Genomic DNA, 19,334 nt, shown 5'->3' on the forward strand with positions numbered 1-19,334 from the left:
ATAAATAGCTTTCTCTTTTACTGCTATAATTACTTTTTTTTAAGGTATATTTATTTTAATAAATATATAAATAGCTATAAATATTAATAATAATAGTTTTATTATCTTTAGCCTATTTCTATTATTTATTATTATTATTATTATAATATTATTATTATATTTAGGATCATTATTAATCTTTTATAGAGTTAAAGCTATATTCTATAAAAAGAAATTTCTTACTATAGTTTTATGCCTATAATACTTTAAGATATAATAATATAAATAATATAAAAAAAATATAAAAGTTAATAGCCCTACCTTAATTCTAGCTTAATAACTTTAAATTTTATATTTATAGGTATAAAAACTTAATTTATATTACTGCTTAATACTTACTGCTTAATACTTTAAAGTAATAGCTATTTATTTATACTTTAAGGTTAAAAATTATTATTATAACAATAATAATAATAATATATATTCTATCTTCTCTATAACCTTCTACTTTATATCTTAAGGTTAAAAACTTTAGGGCTTTTTCTACTTATATAGTAAGAGGAGGATTTATTTACTATTTATAAATATTTAATACTAGCGGTTTTTTACCTTAAGGTATAAATAGTATATATTAATAATATTAATAATAAAATAATAATAATAACCTTACCCTTTTGGCCTTTTAGCCTATTTCTTAACCCTTACCTATATCTAACCCTATCTCTAGACTACCAGCCTCTTTAAGGTATACTAATTATATAACTAAAAGAAGACTAAAAGGAAGGGTAGTTAGATACTAGAAGATAAGATAATTAATTAAGATATAGGATTTAGTTTAATAAGCCTCCTGCTATTAGCACTAACGGCAGTCCTATATAGTTCTACCACAATATTTAACGAGATACTTTAATGCTGCAGTATTAGCGTCTACCAGGTTTTAATAACATTAACGTTAATAACCCTCTAATCACAATAAGAGATTAATAGGTATTTAAATATAATTAGTATCTATATATATAAGAAAGCTTTAAATTAAAGGTGCAAAGTACTTAATACCTATTATAATAGGGCTACTATTAAATTTAGCTAATTGAGCTATTTTATTATTACTTTGCCATCTATACTGCCTGGGACTTTACTCTATATGCCTAGTGGCCTGGCAGTTAGCTCGTGTTAAACTGCAGAGAACCAATTAAAAGAGCATTTCTAGGAAATAAATGCTTTTGCCTAAAACGGAAGAGTTATATAATCAATTACCCCTCTTTCTAAGTTAACAAGTTAGACAAAGAATGTCTCAGCTAGAGAGTATTATTAATTAACACTTCAACAGCTTATTACACAGCTAAAAGATTATAAAAAGGGTTGGCTAGGCCTAAGCCTTCTAAGGTGGTGACAGATAACAGAATCTACCAGTCACCAATCCTGTCGTGTCGTCCTGACTGTTCTACCTATTGCGTCCTTAAAGAGCAACATACGTCCTGCTGTTCCATAGAGCACGGCGAAATTATTTGCAATACGCTTCATTTGCAATACGCTTCATTTGCTAATTCTTCCGAAACCACCGGACCCATGGAAGAAATCGAATACCTGCCAGAGCAGTTAGAGCAAGAACAGCGCCGACGCAAACCGGCTGAAACTCGCGAAGTCGAACAACAATCGCAACGCGAAGAGCAACGCCAGCGCCAAGCCGCTGAAGAATGTACGAGTGCGCCGCATACACTCGGACACATATCACTGGGTGTTCATAGTTACGAAGCCTCCAAAGCCTTCTACAATGTAGTGTTAGCGCCGCTTGGTCTAAAGCTCGTGTATGATAGCATGGCGACTTCATCACGGACACCACGCACACTTGGCTATGGCCCGGATCCGGACCACGAGCTTGTTAACCTTTTCGAATACAAGGATACAGCAGTGCCGGGTCTGGGATTTCACGTCGCATTTAATGCGCCGACCCGACAGGCTGTGCGGGATTTCCATAGGGCAGCAGTAGGATGTGGTGGAAAGAGCAATGGCGAGCCAGGACTGAGGATACATTATGGCATGAATTATTATGCGGCCTTTGTTACCGACCCAGATGGATGGAAGTTAGAAGCTGTTTGCAAGTCGGAGGAACAGGGAGATCGTGTACACAATTAGCGTTCGAGATTGGGACTGGGATCTATTTAATCTATATTGCTAGCCGTGATGAAATGACGCTTTTCGGATAAAAAGAGAGATCCCTGCATCATGTACTGGGATCTGTAGGCCCGTCGATAGTGACCCGGTCAAGGGTTTTCATTGCAGCCTCGTCTCCTTCAAATACGTTATGCCAAGACTCCTTGACATCAAGAACAAAAGCGATTCCTGAGTGTTGCTGAGCTTCGTAAGGCTGATCGCAGTGGCGGCTTCGATCTCAACGGTGGCCTGGAATGGCCCATGATATGCCACTATAAAGGCCAGTTTTACCCGCTCATAAATTCCCGAATTTACTTCCGTGAATCTCCTTTATGGTCCAGGTTACCTCGTCAGGTTCTTGGACGCCTTTAGACAACCAGGTCTTGCCCCAGATAATGAACCCATCTGGCAACCAGATAAACAGGTCTGATGGCAACATCGATGCTGACCTTCGCAGTGTTGGCTGTGGCCTGCGGGGCGTGTTACTTGTCGGAAAGAATTGGTGGACAACAGGAGGACTGGTCTCTGGCTTTTGGTCTTTAAACGAGATGAATATTTCCGCTTAGTTGTACCGAAGAGGTCCAGAGCCAGCTCGAAAGTCAAATTGCTTAGCTACTCTAAGTTCTGTCTGCTGATTTAAGTAAGCTCTCAACCATAAGTTTCAACTGCAAATAACACATCTTAATAACACCTAGACAAAAGATGACCAAAGGCGCACAGGATTGCGCATCGCAGCCAAACAAGCCTTTATTGATATGGTCAGAATCCTCCTTGAAAGAATGCATACAGATGATGTCTTGGGTACCGGTATCACGGGTAGCACGGCTCTGCAAAAAGCAGCTGCAAGTGGTTAAAGAGGTGTCGTCAAGTCGATACTACGAAAGGCGGCAGATAGTCATGATTTGACAGGCATCACGCGAAGTGGCTGTTTGAGACGCGGCAAGCGTGTAATAATCTAAGTGAAGAAAAAGAGAATAGTAGCGGGTCAAGATGAGAGGGTGGTTGATCAGCCAAGTTCTTGAATATTGAAATTGTCTCCTTGATCTTAAGATGACTTCTTGAGCAGTGCTAATTGGTTTGGTGCTGTTTGATAATTTATACATCATCTCAGCACGTCAGATGCTAGGATCCTTCCGTCATATTTTTTTTCTATCCATCATAGAGCCCTGCCATCATTGAGACACAAAGAAATTGAACTTGAAACGTGGCGATCTTCCAGTTTCATCTTGCGTGGCCTTTAATATGACTTTGGGGTGTAGGTTTCTCCCCAGCTTTGCAGAAACCCGTCAGTCCATCCAATTACAGCCCCTCGTACCCCATACGGCGTAAGGCGAGCAATAGACGTAACACTCTGTCCCAATTCCTTCTGGTACTCAAACACTGTTACGCTCTGATCAATCTTCTTCGGTAAGTGCTGGCACTGAAAGACTCCGACTATGATCAGAACAAGGAGAACAATATTGCCAGAGAACATCGTGAACCAGGGTCTCTTCATCTTGACGCCTCTCCATCGCGTTGTACCCCGGACAAGCGACAGGATCACCAGGTCAAAGACTTCGAAGATAAGTGACAGAGAAATGATAATGATGGACGTCGTGAGCCATGTGTACTGCTCGTAGCCTTTGAGCGTGATGCAGCCTATGCCTTGGCTTGAAGAGGCCGTGACGTTGTAGAGCTCACAACCAGACTCTACAGCAAGGGCCCTAGTGAATTGAGTACTGCACCAGTCTGCCGTAACGTTCTTGTTCTGAGACCCGATGGCAGCCATTGCAAGGCCGAATACCTGTATAACGAGCAGAAGGATCCCAAGTAGCGCAGCGATGGAAGTGATCCAAGCCCGACCTACAAGGTCCAGGCTTTCATCTACTTGCTGATCATCCGCTGCAGATCTGATTTCTCGGTGATTCTTTCCGTTGAAAGTCATAGGCAAGGCCTGCACCAGCGGTCGAAAACCACTATTCTCGATAATCAAAAACGCTAGCTGCATCATGGCCCCAATATCAAGCACGACGAATATTGGCATCCACATGAGGACTGACTCTGGATGAACGCTGTTGGTGTATGCCTGTAGTTGGAACCATACTGTGATAATGGCTAGGATAATTGATAAGGCCTGCACTCTCTCCCATCGATGGACTCTTATGAGTGTGATGAGGAAGTGGACAAGAAACCAGGCAAGGGTATATGGCCAAGGGAGGATCGATCCTGCGTCATCGGGTCTGACGTAGGACGAGAGTTCCACGCATGGCTGACTCTTTGTCCAGGACTCGTAGAAGTCTACAATCGATAGGCCCGAGGTCCGACCTGCGTTGCGTTGTCCAAACAGGAGTTTTCGTCCATATTTAGCAGGATAAATTTATTGCAAGACGAATAAAGATGTATGCGTGATGGTGAAAAATATTAAAGGCCGGTCTAGTCTTTATATTTGCTATAGACTATAGTAGCTGACCGCTTGCATATATAGTTATCTCCTTAATAAGAATCCGAGACACTTTGAGGAGGCCTCTAGTGAGTCTAGTCCCGGACACTTTGATCCGCCTTCTATCAATAGCTCTTAGCATTATGCAGGTTGCTGCTTTTTTTTTTGCAGTGAATATTGAAGACACGTTAAGCCTAGGCTATGGCATATTTTAGGTCTTTTATATATAGTATATAAATTAAAATATTAAAACGCTAGCTATTATAAGTATGCTATAAGGATCTGCCAGATAACTTAACGGTAGCAAGATCTTATTAATCCGTTTTATGCCGACACTTAAACGCAAAAGCTGATATTTTACTACAGTTAATTATTATAATCTTTATATTGTTCTAAATATATTACTAAAACCAGAGAGATGCTATCCTAAAGCACTAAAACTAAGAATCTATATATATAAATATATAATTAAGATACCTTTAGGATTAAAGTGGTTATTTATTTATTTATTTATTTATAGTAGGCTGGCTATAATAATTAAGAGTAAAGGCAATACATTAGATGCAGGCCAGCCCCTGGGCAGAGCCTTATACTGCAGTATTAGGCATACGGAGGTTCATACCAAAAGTCTTTGCCTAAGATAACTGTGGCTTATGGGCCCATTTTTGATAAGATACCAGAGGTACATCTAGCGAAATTACACTCACTAATTACAATTAAATTATAGCAATTAGAGTCAGTAATTTATTTTAATAAGCCTTCTAAATAGCCTGTAGTTATAGGGCTATTTTAGGGCATCCTCTCTGGGAGTCTCTTATCTCTTGTATATCTATGTACCTGATAGGGATTAGTGATTGTGGCGTAAGTTATTTTGGGCAAAGACTTTTGGTATGAACCTCCGTAGTTAGGTAAGGAATAGTTTATTAGGTATAGTTAATCCTGATAAGCTTACTTGTTTACTGATAAGCTTACTTGTTATTTTATACCCCTGTAACATTACTGGCCATTTTAGTTACAGTCCAATGTGTAAGCCCCACCTTAATTGTTTTTCAACTTCTCAGCGGCTAAATGTAGTTACCTGTCAATCAGGTCAAGGACAATACGCTCCGAGACGGCAATTGCGAAAGTTAATGCATTACTTGACGCCATGTTTGTTCTCCGTGGTCTTTTAACAATAGTTCCTCTGTTAATCTCTCAAAAAGTGCGACCTTCCGTTCTAGGGTGCATCGGCCAATAGACCGTTTAGGAAGCTGTGCCAAGTGTGATAGCTAAGGCCCAGTCCGGCACCTATTGCGTGATATATCCCGCCAATAAGTCAGTCTGCCAAGAAATGGGAACGGCACCTAGAAAACGTTGTATGATGGTCTTGATATGACTATAAATCGTAGCCACAGGCCATAGAATATCCCTTCTCAATATCAACTCCATCACTACTTCTCCAATCATTTCTCTCTGTGTAAACGATGGCTAGTCTCGTTCGTCTCGCTCTCTACCTGGGAGCTTTTCTGCCTGCTGCTCTTGCTGCCCCCACCGCACCCAGCAAGGGCTCAGACGTGATTCCTGGGAAATATATCGTCACCCTCAAATCTTCTGCTTCCTCTGCGAAAGTCGAGTCTCACCTTCAGTGGGTTGGTGATGTTCATCGCCGCAGCCTTTCTAAGCGTGACACTGCTGGTATCGAGCATACCTTTAACATCAAGAACTGGAATGCCTACGCTGGACAGTTCGATGAGGACACTATCAAGGAAATTGAGGCCAGTCCCGAGGTAAGCTTCAAAGATCCAACCCCAGACTGCTGCTTACAAGAGACAAGGTTGCTTTCGTCGAACCTGACAAGGTTGTGAAGCTCAGCTTCGAGGAATCTAACAAATTGTCTGATAGGGCCCTGACCACCCAGTCAGGAGCTCCTTGGGGTCTTGGAACGATCTCTCACCGCACCTCTGGTTCCACTAGCTACATCTACGATACATCTGCTGGCGAGGGCTCTTATGCCTATGTCGTCGACAGTGGTGTTTTAATCTCTCACTCGCAGTTCGGCGGCCGCGCTGTTGCCGGATATAGCATCTTTTCGGGAGCTAACACTGATACTCTTGGACACGGAACTCATGTTGCTGGCACTATTGCAGGCTCAACCTATGGTGTTGCTAAGAAGGTTAGTACGCATAGCTGTATCTGATAAGCCCATGCTAACGTCGATAGGCGAATATTGTTTCCGTCAAGGTCTTCCAGGGAGCAGAAGGAACTGATTCTGGTGTTCTCGCTGGTTTCAACTGGGCTGTCAACGATATCACCTCCAAGGGCCGCGCGGGCAAGGCCGTTATTAATCTTTCTCTGGGTATGACGGATCCTCCTGTTCCAGGAAGCACTTTCACTAACGCCTGATCTAGGCGGCGACGCATCTCAAGCTTGGGTAACTGCTATTGACGCTGCTTACAACTCAGGTGTGCTCTCTGTTGTCGCTGCCGGAAACGGTGATGAAGATGGAAACCCACTACCCGTATCGAGTCAATCCCCTGCCAACGCTGCCAACGCTATCACTGTTGCTGCTCTCACCTCTGCCTGGAGACCTACTTCATTCACAAACTACGGTATGGCTATCCCTGTCCCCTTTAATCTCAGAAATGATTGACTTAAAATTTAAAGGCGCTGGTGTCGATATCTTTGCTCCCGGCCAAGGAATTCTCTCTGCATGGATTGGCTCCAACAGCGCCACTAACTCTATCAGTGGTACATCTATGGCTTCTCCCCATGTCGCTGGTCTTGCCCTCTACCTTAAGGTTCTCGAGGGTCTTACTACACCAGCTTCTGTCGCAAGCCGAATTAAGGCCCTTGGAACCTCCGGAAAGATCACTGGTACCCTCTCTGGCAGCCCTAATCTGATTGCCTATAATGGCAACAGTGCTTGAGTCTGATAGAGTACAGTAAGGTAGCATAGCTCTGTCCAGACCATTATAAGTTCTTGGAACACCGTAGAGTGTTATTGGAATAAAGACAGGTTACACCACTTGCAACTTATCTCTCACCCTTGCCTATAAATCCAAGTCCAGAACCTTCCACAGCCCAGCCTAAGGTAATACATATTTCTAAAGAGGACCTGTGAAGTATCTACCGTAGAATGGAAAATTCCAGTTAGGGTCCAGTCAGCCAATATATCGGTCAACGATAAATCAGCCTCTTCGAGGCTAAAGAAACATCACATAAACGTGCGACAAGAGATTGTTTCAAAGGACAGTTCATCTTATTTGTTTCCATACCGCAAATCCACATCACCTGTTTCGGAACAACATTCACCAAGAACCAATTCCCTGTGCATGCCACTAATGAGCCTATCAACAAATCCACTGCCCTCAGCTAAATTGATCCCTTTGCTGTGGATCTCTGAAGAAACCTGCTCATAGTCCATAAGCCAATTACAGCCGATAAAGTTCTCAGTTTATCTAATAAACTACTTCATTGATAAATTGACCCATAGCTTTAAGCATCAATCATGACGCAAACCTGAAATCCAACCTTTTGTTTCCTTGGTCAGTTGTTGTCTTGAGATAATTAATTCCCTCCTCTCTGGTCATGCCTTCCCAGATCTTATCTCTTTTGTTATTCTCCCTAACATAATAGAGCTTAATAAAGATATAGATCAAGATATTATAACCCAAGACTCCAAGTAGCGCTTTGTTTCCAGTATAATAGTATGGCGCGTCGTTCTTGCGGTATATCTGTGAGGATATAATGCTCGACATTTGAACGCTCATGTTATAGAGCGAAGAGCCAACAGTACGAGTGCGGACAGATCCGGCATTGCGGGACGTCAAGGCCACAAGAATCGCATGAGGGTAGGGAGCGCCAACAAGAAGCGTAGACAGAGTCCATTTTGCCCATTTCCATCCTGGAAAGACGGGAGGCAAAACGGCAAGGGAAACCAGAAGTGGCAAGGACCATAGTTGGCCGATAACACCGAGAAGAACACGCTGGTTGATCCTTTCGGATACCCAGGTCCAGAACAGTAGCTGTATAATGAACAAGGTATATGCCGGGATTGTAAGAAGGTTGGTATGGAAAGTATCGAAACCAAGAGCCTTGCATGTGAGTGTGATATATGCTTGGGGAGGCGCATTAGGAATGCCCCAGGAAAGACCGATGAGATAGATAGGCCACATATGGTAGTCAGAGAGAGCTTCCCAGATCAGGCTGCCCGTTAAGCCCTGACGGTTATGCATGGTAGCCTTGCCAGGATCATCCCGAAGAACTCGCGTAACCATAATGATCTCTTCGCGTTCAGAGAACCATCCAGACCTGGGTCGAAGTAATCCTTTCCAGTCTGTTCGAGAAGTCTGTGTGGGGGATGGCGGAAGGTAGAAAAAGGTCAATATACCGATCAGTGCAGTAAATGAGCCCTCAATCACGAACAGATATCGCCATCCTTCATGGAGCCCACTATGGCCCCGGAGGTGGAGAATACCGTATGCTAAAAAGGCACCAATAATCCTGCGTGCCTTGGTATGATGTCCAGAACCAACTTAGGCGTCTAGGAAGCTCGACATTCTTGTAAAAGTACGAAAGATAAAGAATGGTGTCAGGGATGAAGCCTGGAGGTATACAAGTCAGCGGCTCATGATGCCAAATGAGGATAATACAGGCTAAGAGCGACATCCTGTTTTGATTCATAATTACCTCCTTCGAGCATTCCAAGCAACCAGCGGCAGATAAAGAAGCTGGTCTTTCCCTGAAGCGCGGCTTGTGACATTGCCACAACACTCCATAGTACCATCTGGATAGGGATCCAGACGTCTGGTCCAAGCTTTTTCCCAATGACTTGTGACGGGAGCTCTGCAAATAAGAATGAACAATAAAATATCGTCATGCCATTATTGTAGTCATTTGTCGTGAGACCGAGATCATCTGGACAGAGTTAGTGCTGGTAGGATACAACTGACTGTCGACCATGAGCTTACTTAGCATGCCATCTGAAAGAGCTTGGACGATATTGCCACGGTCCAGCTGGAGAGCAAAGAACATAATGCAGGCAGGAAGTGCGATGAACCAGTCAAGCTACCATCGGAGTTAGTATCGCTGTTCATGTAATCCATGTTACGTGAGCGACATACCCGTCTTACTAGCTTCTCCTCCTCCTGGGATTCCCACGTCGCAGAAGGCTCGAAGCGGTGGGCGCCTTCGAAGCCATCGACTATCTTGTAGATATCCACCGCTTCCGGAGCAGCAAAGACATTGTGATGGCTGTTCACAATCTCACTATGTAGGGAAGCTGTGTCAGAACCTGTTGAGTAGCCTTCGTCGACTGGTACGTGGCTGACATCTTTGCCGAACAGATGATACCACCTGTAACGCTTGACAGGCTGAGTCGTGAAATCTCCAGCGGGATGGGATTCAGCAAGGCCTTCTTTACTGGACATTATCAATGAATCTTTTGTCGAACTCTGGCTGTCTCTTGTCCAAGATAAATCAAAATACAGTAGGAAGTCTGATTTTATATATTCTAGTCTCTGCGGCCATTATCCCTCTTTCCAACAGGCCAGAGAGAGGTGAAAAGCCAAAGTGCCGTGTTATCCGAGAAGAATCTATTGCGTGATGCGATAAAGCTGAGTGATAGCATTTTAGGGGAAGTGTTGACAGGGCCAGATGTGGCTATCTTAGATAGATACATATCAAGCCTCAGATGATAAGTCTAGCTAGGGGAGGAAAGAAAACACAGGACCTCAGTCCAAAATGACAAAAATACTTAGGTAATTTAGTATAAATTTAGGATATTTTGTTAAGTTTAGGGCATATATTTACTAAGCTTAGGATGACCTTTGCTAAATTTATTTTGACACCTTACAGTAAGGGTCGCTGTTTTCTTGCCTCCCGAGGTCTAGTCAGTTACCAGTGGCGCAAAGTGGCCATGGTGCTATTAGGTGCGGGATTTGCGTGATAACTTGCGTGATTAGCACTAGTGTTTTGTTACTGCCTGCGGGGCTAGTACATTAGTGAAAAATCAGTTTCTGGCTAATGTAATAAGTAACAGCAATTAAAATGTTATAAACAGGACTCAAGGCGTCTTGTGTCTTTTTTGATGTGCACTATAAAACTTTTGCCTATCTTTTGCAGAGGACTCATAGTACCAGCCACTGGCGCTGTTAATGAGGTCTCTCCATTAGTCCCACCAAGCAGGATGACTCCCAAAATCTAGGTAGATTATCAACGCCAAAGACGAAGTCAATGTCGTTATTGAAAGACTTCTTTTAAGTAATAAACATGTTGTCAGTATATTTGCCGGCATTGAAACCTGCGTGGCGTCACTCGCGTAATTCGTTTATAGATACAGACCCTCTTGTGATAAAAGGGACTTTGTCAGTGCATATATGGATCACGGCCGAGGAAACTCTTCAGTATCGTCGCTATTCTTTCAGCTGAACCCTCCAGTCAGCTCAACACTACGGCAAGGTAGAAAAATGCCCTACGTCCCAGTCATGCACCTGTTGCCCATACTAGCCAGTGCAGTATTGGAATGAAAGCACAGTATTCGAGAATCAGGATCAAACTCCTTTCAGGCTGCTAGCTATCATCACTGCTACAGAAAGGCCTTGGACCTACCAAAGCATCATTCAGTGAGTCAAAATGTACATGCCAAGGCTCTCTGAATCTCTCAAGATAATTTGGCTGTAACTATTTTGACGCCATCGATCTAATAACTTAGTCATCGGCAGTGCTATGTTGTGAGTGCAGGTCTGTTAATGTGCATTGCTGGATGCAGCCTCAATTACCGTTCTACCTGTATCACTCATTAAAGGTGAACGCAATAGCAAATAGTTGTATCATAGAATATCTGCCAATGCTTCCAGGTATCTGCCCCCATTATGTTGTTTCCCCATGCCTACCAGGTGAAGGACTCTTCAACATAGCGAACAACAACACCATGTCTCGCCATCGCAGCACAGACATAGCGAGCTTCATCACACATTGCGTGTGGACCACAAACGATAACGGTAGTTCCACCAATGGCCCTCTCCAATTCCGTCGTCAAAACTCTTTTTATGTCCATTCGCTCACCAACTGAGACATGGGTCTCAATATGGCCCCAGTTTGAGGATTCACCACCTTCTTTTTCCTCGGCGACGTCTCCACCAGCAACCATACTCTTGACTACATCGACAAGACCCTTACTTTTGATTCCCCAATACAGCTTAGTGGTTCCCAAAGGCTTGGCGTACATTGACAGGGAAGCTCGGAGAGTTGACAGAACGCCAGCAATGCCGACACCGCCGGAGATGACGAGGGTGTTTGGGTATTCGATGTTAGGCTCGAATCGGCTTGTGTCTTCGTGACCGTAAGAAGACTCGATGAGAATGGGGATAGCGATGCCAGTGTCAGCTTTCTTGGCAAGCTTGGCCGTCATACCACGGAGGTTCTGGACGAACAGCGTGATGCCAGGTTTGGTAGTACTGCTATGATCTCGAAGCTGACGGACGTTGGACATAGCGCCGCCCATCACTTTGGAAGCTGATGCCTCAGTTGGTGAGATGGCACCCTCATTCTCAGACTGGGTATGCGAAGCCGAGCTTGGAATCATGGTCTCTCCATCAAGCTGGCCCTTGCTGCAGTTGACAATCGAGAAAGGGTGGTTCTCCCAAACGCGCCAGGACAGAGTCGGGAAGTAAGCGAAGCAGTGACCATGAGCATCAACATCTGGGATGTCAACACGCAAATACTTGTCATCAATGCGAGTGACATATGCTTTTTTGATTCCATATCTGGAGATACGCAGAATGCGGAGAAGTCTCTCAAGGCCCCAGAAGCAAAACGCGATGATGAGCCAGATCTCGAAGCCGCTTGTGTCTTCGTAGAGGAAAACAATATGATACCAAGAAGCGACCAGGGCACCGATGGTCAAGAGTATGTGCGTGATGAGAAAGACCTCATATAATATCTTTCTGATTGGAAGCATCGAGAAGGGGATCAAGGCGGAGAAGAGGACAGTGCCGACAACGCCGACGTACCAGTAGGGGTATGTCAGAACAAGAGGATACGAGTGTTGCTCGATCATAATTCGAAGCCAAAGGAGCGAGTGAAGGGCGACTTGTACGACACAGATGGTGGCAGTCCATCGATGGAGAAGAAGGAAGGTTGAGTAAGACCAGTTAGTGAGCCGAAGAAGCACGCTGCTACGGCCGGCATAGAGAATGACAATAGGGATGTTGGCGAAGGCGATGGCACCAGCCCGATTACCGATAAAACGCATTAGTGCATAATGACGATCTGGATAGACGCCGTTGGGGGTATAATTCGGGTATCCTTCGAATGTCGCCAGGCAATTGATACCAATGAGGTAGAGAATAAAGAGAGCTTGACCTCTAGTGGGAACCATGCCAATTCCAAGCGTGGCTACACTGTGCTGCCTGCCCCAAGCTGGAGGGTCTATGAAGTAGCCGTAGAACTTGCTTCTGAAGGATGTTGGCAGAGGAAGCAAGCGTAGGAGGGAGAAGCCAATGGGTACCATCACACATGCCATGAAGGCCAGAATGCTATGATTAGTCAGTAGTGGTTTGAAAGCGAGATCAAGGAGACTTACGAGTACTTGCTTTCATTCTTAGCGACGGTCTTGTATTCCCTGACGCCATTCAGCTGGCCTTGGAAGACAGCTGCATCAATCGAGATGGTACGGTTGAACAACGTTTCTTCTGGAGACATTGGTTTTGGGGTACTCGAGGCGTTGACCTGAGCCAAAGCCTCGGTGTACGACCATCGAATGGACTTGGACTCGTAAATCATCAGAGTCTCCCAGAAGGTCTCAACCTTGTAAAGTTTGACATTCTTTGGGCAATAAGAGTGGATGCAGTAGGCTATGGAGGTCAAGTACGAAGGGTCGTTGGAAAAGCATTCCGCCGATGGATATGCCTCCGCCTTCGCCTCTGCCGTCATGCCGGCGTACTCAGGGCAATCAAGATTGTAGGGCATTGCCCACGAGCACGCTTGAGCACATGGTACTGGGTAGGAATCTCGCCCATAACCTTCAAGAGGGACAGTGGCTGATGTGCTGGGGAAGAAAGAAAGTGCTGACAGCACGATTGCTAATCTCGGCATCGTAGTGGAGGACCACATGGTGGCTGGTACTCAAGGCCAAGATACAAGACAAGTAGACAGTGATGAACTGAATGACCTGAGAACCGAAAGAAATCTAAAGCGCTCGGTAGTTGATCTTTAAGTAGCATCGCGGCCCAGTATGGATAAAATACCTCTTATTCCATAAATGGTGATTCTTAACAAAAGACCCCTCAGAAGATTCCATGACTGCATTCTAGATCCGTGATCGCCGGATATCGTTCGTTTTTGATAACGGCTATTGGCTTAGTGTTAGCAGAAAGAAACCTGGGTCATGGGTTTTGTGGCTTGTTGATTAGCATCAGCTTTTGGGGGACTGGAAGGGATGGGCCGTGTTGAAGAAGTGCCTGGGACCCAGTTCGTTAGATGCAGACTTTCCCAGGGTCGGAGGGAGACCGAGAGTTTGCACTTGGTTAGTGCCGTCTCTTGTGTGTGCGGCATAGCTCCAGACTCCAGTCAACTGTACAGGACTTCAGAGCTTCGGAACGGTATCTTCAACATGTTGAAGTAGAAATATCGCTGCAATTTAATCCATCCCCATACCATATTGAATCTTGGGAGTAACAAGTGCCCGTCTTGGCAACGTGCCGACATCTCACCTCTTGGCGATATCACTTCTTGGCACCCAAGTGAAGGAACCATCAGCCCCCCAAGGAATTTTACCCCGTGTCACCATTGGTCACAGTGAGACATGGCGTTCCAGAACCCTTAATTCCGCCCACTGAGAACAACACAGTGACGCAGCGGAATTCTGCATGCAGCCAGGCAAATTTTTCGTTTAGCTGTGCCGAACTGCCGCAGCCACTGATCAGATAAAGAGAGCTATCCACGTGTTCTAGACCCAAAACGGGAACTTGGACGGATCGCGCGGGGTCCTGGCTGATTGATAAGATGGATCTGATTGATAAAGGAGGCTAGGGTAGGGCTAGCATGTGACGGACCGTGGGGCGAGCGCCATGGACAAGTGTAATCGAGAGTTTTTACTCTGATTTTAGGTAATAGTCTCTGTAGTCTTCAGCCACAAGTTCTGTCTCTTGGTTCTTGTTACGATGGTGGTTGCAGATCATCCCGGAGGCATGAAATATGACCCTACCAGAATCAACTCTTCATAGGTACTTCAACACGTTGCAGAAGTTCTCGTGAGGCAATATTACTGAAACAGGTCACCCACCTCGTTTAACAACATCTGATTTGTCTCCACTACAGCAAACCGCTAGCTCCATCAGGCTTGCATCGGGACTTCTCGACCTCGTATGAAATTTTCTGCTGCATTTCTGTGACTAACTTCCTCGCCTGTTCCAGACCCCTACCATTTCGGCTCGCGTCGCCGTTTCATTCGCGTGGGGGAACATTCTGGACCATTATGGATGAGGTGAAATAATAACTCTCACAGTATGCATAACTCTTGATCACCCTGTCATGTCTCTCCAAACTAACCGCATATCGTCAAGTTTACGTTTAGTAGCTTTTTGTCAAGCCAGAGGCTGCTGTAGAAGATTGATCTATGTGCCGAGTTCCGACATAATGAATAAGGTTATCAGATCATTTATGTCCTACTTGAGGGACAAAGTCTAACTAATGACAGTTTCTACGCTGATCATTCGGACCCTCGGGATGTTTTCTAGACGCCGTATTGGAGATACATATCCTAGATGGCGTTGCAGAATATGAGACGCTAGAGATGATTTATTTCTTGCGATTGAATCGCTCCCTTTCATGCGATATCGGCCATCTAGCTAGCTCTCCACTTCCGGGTCTTGAGAATCAACAGCCGACTTTCTCCGCCAATCCGGTACCCTAGAGGTGCGTTCGATGGTGAGAATTGATAATACACATGACCCGGGAATAACACCCAATCAATGACTTTCAAGTCCTTCAACAATGAGATCGAAACCCACTGCCCGAAGTCGGTCCACAAATGTGATGCCCAATGTGGATGGCGTCAATAGTCCAGCACCAGTAGTTCCATTCTTGTCCATCTGATTGATTGACGCTGCAGCCTCTACAGCTAGAATTGCAGCCATGTCAACCAGCGCTCCTTTGTAGCTGAACTTGGCCAACGCCACTGGTTCTTTATTGTCAGTCACATAGCCGACTGCCTTCCATTCCGCACTCTCAATCTTGCGGCTTTTGTCTCTGTCGGGTCTAGATCCTGGATCGAAAGACTTACCACGAACGAAGGATCTGAACCATGGTAATACTAGCAAGAAAATGCCCAGTTTTGTGGCGATGTGCATGAGTAGTGCAGATATATGGCCAGTGGCTGGGCTGTACTCCTTAAACACGAAGCTCTGTCCGTAAATCTTCGGATTCAAGGCTGCTGATCGTTGAACGACGGACTCATTACCCCACGCCACGAAGGATGTCGCCAGATGCCCAAGATGTTGGTCGTAGCGATGACCCAGAAATCCCTGGCTTTTCTTTACCACATGCTTGGGATCTGGCACCAAGACCGAGGTGTCAGAAGTCAGCCAGCCATTGATCCCATAAGTCTCAGCAACGTCAAGAACAGTATGCAGGGAACCACCTTGCATCCCGAGCATGTTGAGTTTCCCAGAGCATACGATTTCAGATGCTGCTGGTAGATTTTTCTCTCGTAGATGTCTAGCAATCAGCCACGACACAAGATCAGATGGAGCACTCGATCCCGAGATAGCCGGGATAATAATAGCGCCTGAACCTTTGGCCACCTCGTGAAAATCACGGATCATCTGAGCGATCCATGCAGTTTCGGTGCTAAAGTCGACGTAATGGGTGCCGTTACGGGCACATGTTTCAACGATGGGGGTGCCATGGCGGTGATATGGTCCAATACCGTTGATCAGAACTTCGGTGTCTCTGACCAGGGGATTGAGGCCCTCACCATCGAGTTGAGGGATAACGTAATTGTCCGGTTCCAGTCGATCGGGATTGATGGCCCGGAGTTCTTGGCGCAGAACTTCAAGCTTTGCGGCTGAACGACCTGCAATACACCATTTCGTATTTGTTGGGAAGGTCTTGGCAATATGCTCAGCACAGATTGTGGCGGTCCATCCTGTGGCGCCCAGGATGGTTATCTCATAGGGCCGAGTGCTCATGGTGTTCTGACGAGTACTGTCACACATCGCCGATTGAAATTTGAGGTGGATGTTGATTATATACCAGCTTTTCGACCGTTCTTCCTTTCTGTTAACGTCTCGGCGTATTTCATTTTGTCAATTACCAATCCTATAAATTGACGTTGCTTCTTTGGACCCTGCCCCATTTATCGCGCAACGCTTCCCTGTTCGAGAAGCGAATGGTAATTAGAGCGTGAATTCGGACGAAGAACGGACCAACTGAATCGAGTAAGTGCTGCGCACCACTCCAGGGGCCAAATCACTGAGCGTCATGGCAAGGACAACGTAGCTATTTGTAGAATAACTTAGTATGCCCCTATACCTCGAGACAATTTGTCAAGATCAGCATGGAAATAAACATTGAAGACATTCGCATGGGATAACGTGCTACGTCCCTAGGTACCAGGCTCAAGGAGCCCAATCATAAAGACAATCCCTTGGTTGCCAACGCTTTCCATGGTAATGGGTTCTTTCCCGCATAATCATCTACATTAACTACAACATATGATATTTCCAGGCGTTCTTTTCTCCCTACCAGAAAGTTTCCACCACATTCCACTCAAGTGCAAGCGACAGAGGTGACTCATTATAAATCCAAGCAGTATCAATTTATTCAAATAACTCCAACGATGACCCGACACACAAGCTAGTAAAAAAGGTTGAGCTAGTACAGAGTAAGAAAGAGATAGATCGATATTTCTTTCAATATAATCTCAAGACATAGATATTCCAAACTCGATATGTATGAGCAATCTTGCGGATCTACTGTCGGCGATCCATTTTTCGAGAAGAGCCATTGCTACCGTAGACTTGTTCCGGGCTGGGAAGTCTTGGTCCGTATAGGTGAGGAGGAAGAGGAGCAGACACAGAAGGCTGTTGACCATAAGGAGTCGACACGGAGGTCCTGGTAGAGCTTTGTGTGCCGTAATACGCTTGTCCGTATGCCTCACTTGGGCTAGGGATTCTGGCATCTTGAGGACGCCAAGGGGGAGAAATAGAAGCTGATGTTGGCTGACGATAAGCAGCCCCCATTCCAACACCAGAGGAGCGGCCGTATGCCTCGCTTGCGGTGGGAATACTGGTGTATTGGGGGCGTTGGGGAAGCGGAGCAGACGCAGATGATAGCTGACGGTAAGTGGTTGGCATCGATGGAGGAGTCGCAGGTTGGTCCTGGTAAGGGCCAACCTGTCCATAGGCCTCACTTGGACTGGGGATCCCCGAGCCTTCAGCTCGCCGAGGGGGAGGGACAGGGACCGACGGCGGCAGGCTAGGGACGCCTGGAGTTGCAGCAGTAGAAGAACCGTGTGTACCATACGGGGCTTGCCTTATCGGCGGAGCAGGCTTACCAGCCTTCTCGTAATGCGTATCATAGGCTTGACGGTAATGTTTTGCCTCTTTCAAAGAGCTATCCGCCAGCTTTTCATGCTGCTTTCTTGCTCTAGCATTTTTATATGCATAAGGGTGCTTATCCAAGAAGTTGTTGCGAGTACTAGCATGCCTAAGCAGGACGAACGACAGAGTTCTGTGTTAGTCTTTTTATTACCGTTGGTCAGATGGCATATCACAGGTACCTTGAATGATATAGCACTTACAAATTTGTGTCAGTGGCTGCCTGAGCTGCTGGCAAAACCAGGTCCTGGTGCTGCCTCTGCTGTAGCATCTGGTAATTGCCATTTGGGCCGATAGCTTCTTTCAAGCTTTTTTCGTACTCATCTCGTGAGGCGTTGGACTGCTCGCGCCATTGGCTGTAGGTATTGTAATCGCGCTCTGCCTGGGGAGTGGGATGTAGTCGAGTATTCACATTTTGGCCATAGATTTGTTTACGGGTATTGGTATATGACTGATACTCCTTGGTGGTAAGTTTGGTATAAGACTGAACATTGTGCTGGTTGGAAGACATGACTTGAACAAAAGAATGAGTAAAACTTGAAACAAGTTTAGCACAGTAGGGTTAATGCGCTAAAAGGTGTAATAGGACGTGATTGAGATGCTTGAAGATGCTGAATTGTTGTCGATAATTGAGTCCTTATTGTCTATTTTATATTCATCTACTCTTGTAATTTCTCTTCTCTCAAGTGAGACATTTCAACTCTGCCTATATATTCTCAAGTTCATGGAAAACCAACACCAGGTTGCATTCGTTTCGAATAGACTCCTCAGTTGAGGCTGTACTGAACCTGATCCCCATAAATTGGACCTGGCACCGCTAGGCCCGCCAATCCCGATAGATAGCGCCGTATATAGCCGCCAGCTGGAAAGCGATGGCATACACCTGAGACAAGAAGCCAGATGTTCAGACCAGGCGTTTAAGAATCACATTCTACTAAAAATAATCATTTGTTTGGTCAAGCGCCAGCCTATTAGCAGCGGCTATTGTAGGCTGGCCTTATTGTTGGTGATGTGACAAGGTTTAAGCGCCGAGCAGCACTTTGCCCCTCATCTTCACGTGACGGCTTCAACACGGAAGCATGCAATCAATTCCAGTTGCCTTGCTCACATGCTAGCTAACCCTCACCTTGTTTCGTTCTGCGAAAAATTTACGCAACCCATCACAACGAGACATACCGAACCTCCCGCCGACTCACTGTTCT

The 19,334-nt window shown here is 45.3% G+C and overlaps 7 protein-coding genes across 7 annotated transcripts; 2 read left to right on the forward strand and 5 right to left on the reverse strand.

Annotated features, from left to right (window-relative positions):
* Positions 1–1,548: 1,548 nt before the first annotated feature.
* Positions 1,549–2,115, forward strand: FPRO_02157 (uncharacterized protein; the record flags this gene model as incomplete). Its single annotated transcript, XM_031218457.1, has 1 exon — positions 1,549–2,115. One exon carries the CDS (start codon positions 1,549–1,551, stop codon positions 2,113–2,115), a length of 567 nt encoding a protein of 188 aa, XP_031074317.1.
* Positions 2,116–3,370: 1,255 nt separating this feature from the next.
* On the reverse strand, positions 3,371–4,473 carry FPRO_02156 (uncharacterized protein; the record flags this gene model as incomplete). Its single annotated transcript, XM_031225705.1, has 2 exons — positions 3,371–4,410; positions 4,458–4,473. 2 exons carry the CDS (start codon positions 4,471–4,473, stop codon positions 3,371–3,373), a joined length of 1,056 nt encoding a protein of 351 aa, XP_031074318.1.
* Positions 4,474–6,015: 1,542 nt separating this feature from the next.
* FPRO_02155 (uncharacterized protein) lies at positions 6,016–7,458 on the forward strand (the record flags this gene model as incomplete). The annotated part of the gene is made up of 5 exons (XM_031226816.1): positions 6,016–6,318; positions 6,366–6,704; positions 6,752–6,887; positions 6,940–7,140; positions 7,196–7,458. The coding sequence occupies 5 exons, from the start codon at positions 6,016–6,018 to the stop codon at positions 7,456–7,458; spliced, it is 1,242 nt and encodes a 413-aa protein (XP_031074319.1).
* Positions 7,459–8,037: 579 nt separating this feature from the next.
* FPRO_02154 (uncharacterized protein) lies at positions 8,038–9,960 on the reverse strand (the record flags this gene model as incomplete). Its single annotated transcript, XM_031227927.1, has 5 exons — positions 8,038–9,014; positions 9,067–9,135; positions 9,221–9,448; positions 9,502–9,598; positions 9,655–9,960. 5 exons carry the CDS (start codon positions 9,958–9,960, stop codon positions 8,038–8,040), a joined length of 1,677 nt encoding a protein of 558 aa, XP_031074320.1.
* Positions 9,961–11,420: 1,460 nt separating this feature from the next.
* FPRO_02153 (uncharacterized protein) lies at positions 11,421–13,645 on the reverse strand (the record flags this gene model as incomplete). Its single annotated transcript, XM_031229038.1, has 2 exons — positions 11,421–13,068; positions 13,116–13,645. The coding sequence occupies 2 exons, from the start codon at positions 13,643–13,645 to the stop codon at positions 11,421–11,423; spliced, it is 2,178 nt and encodes a 725-aa protein (XP_031074321.1).
* A 1,856-nt stretch (positions 13,646–15,501) lies between these two features.
* On the reverse strand, positions 15,502–16,722 carry FPRO_02152 (uncharacterized protein; the record flags this gene model as incomplete). The annotated part of the gene is made up of 1 exon (XM_031230149.1): positions 15,502–16,722. One exon carries the CDS (start codon positions 16,720–16,722, stop codon positions 15,502–15,504), a length of 1,221 nt encoding a protein of 406 aa, XP_031074322.1.
* A 783-nt stretch (positions 16,723–17,505) lies between these two features.
* On the reverse strand, positions 17,506–18,643 carry FPRO_02151 (uncharacterized protein; the record flags this gene model as incomplete). Its single annotated transcript, XM_031231260.1, has 2 exons — positions 17,506–18,241; positions 18,336–18,643. The coding sequence occupies 2 exons, from the start codon at positions 18,641–18,643 to the stop codon at positions 17,506–17,508; spliced, it is 1,044 nt and encodes a 347-aa protein (XP_031074323.1).
* Positions 18,644–19,334: the final 691 nt, after the last annotated feature.

This window comes from Fusarium proliferatum (genome assembly GCF_900067095.1).
Source record: "Fusarium proliferatum ET1 genome assembly, contig: FPRO_scaffold001, whole genome shotgun sequence".
In the NCBI taxonomy this organism is placed as follows: domain Eukaryota; kingdom Fungi; phylum Ascomycota; class Sordariomycetes; order Hypocreales; family Nectriaceae; genus Fusarium; species Fusarium proliferatum.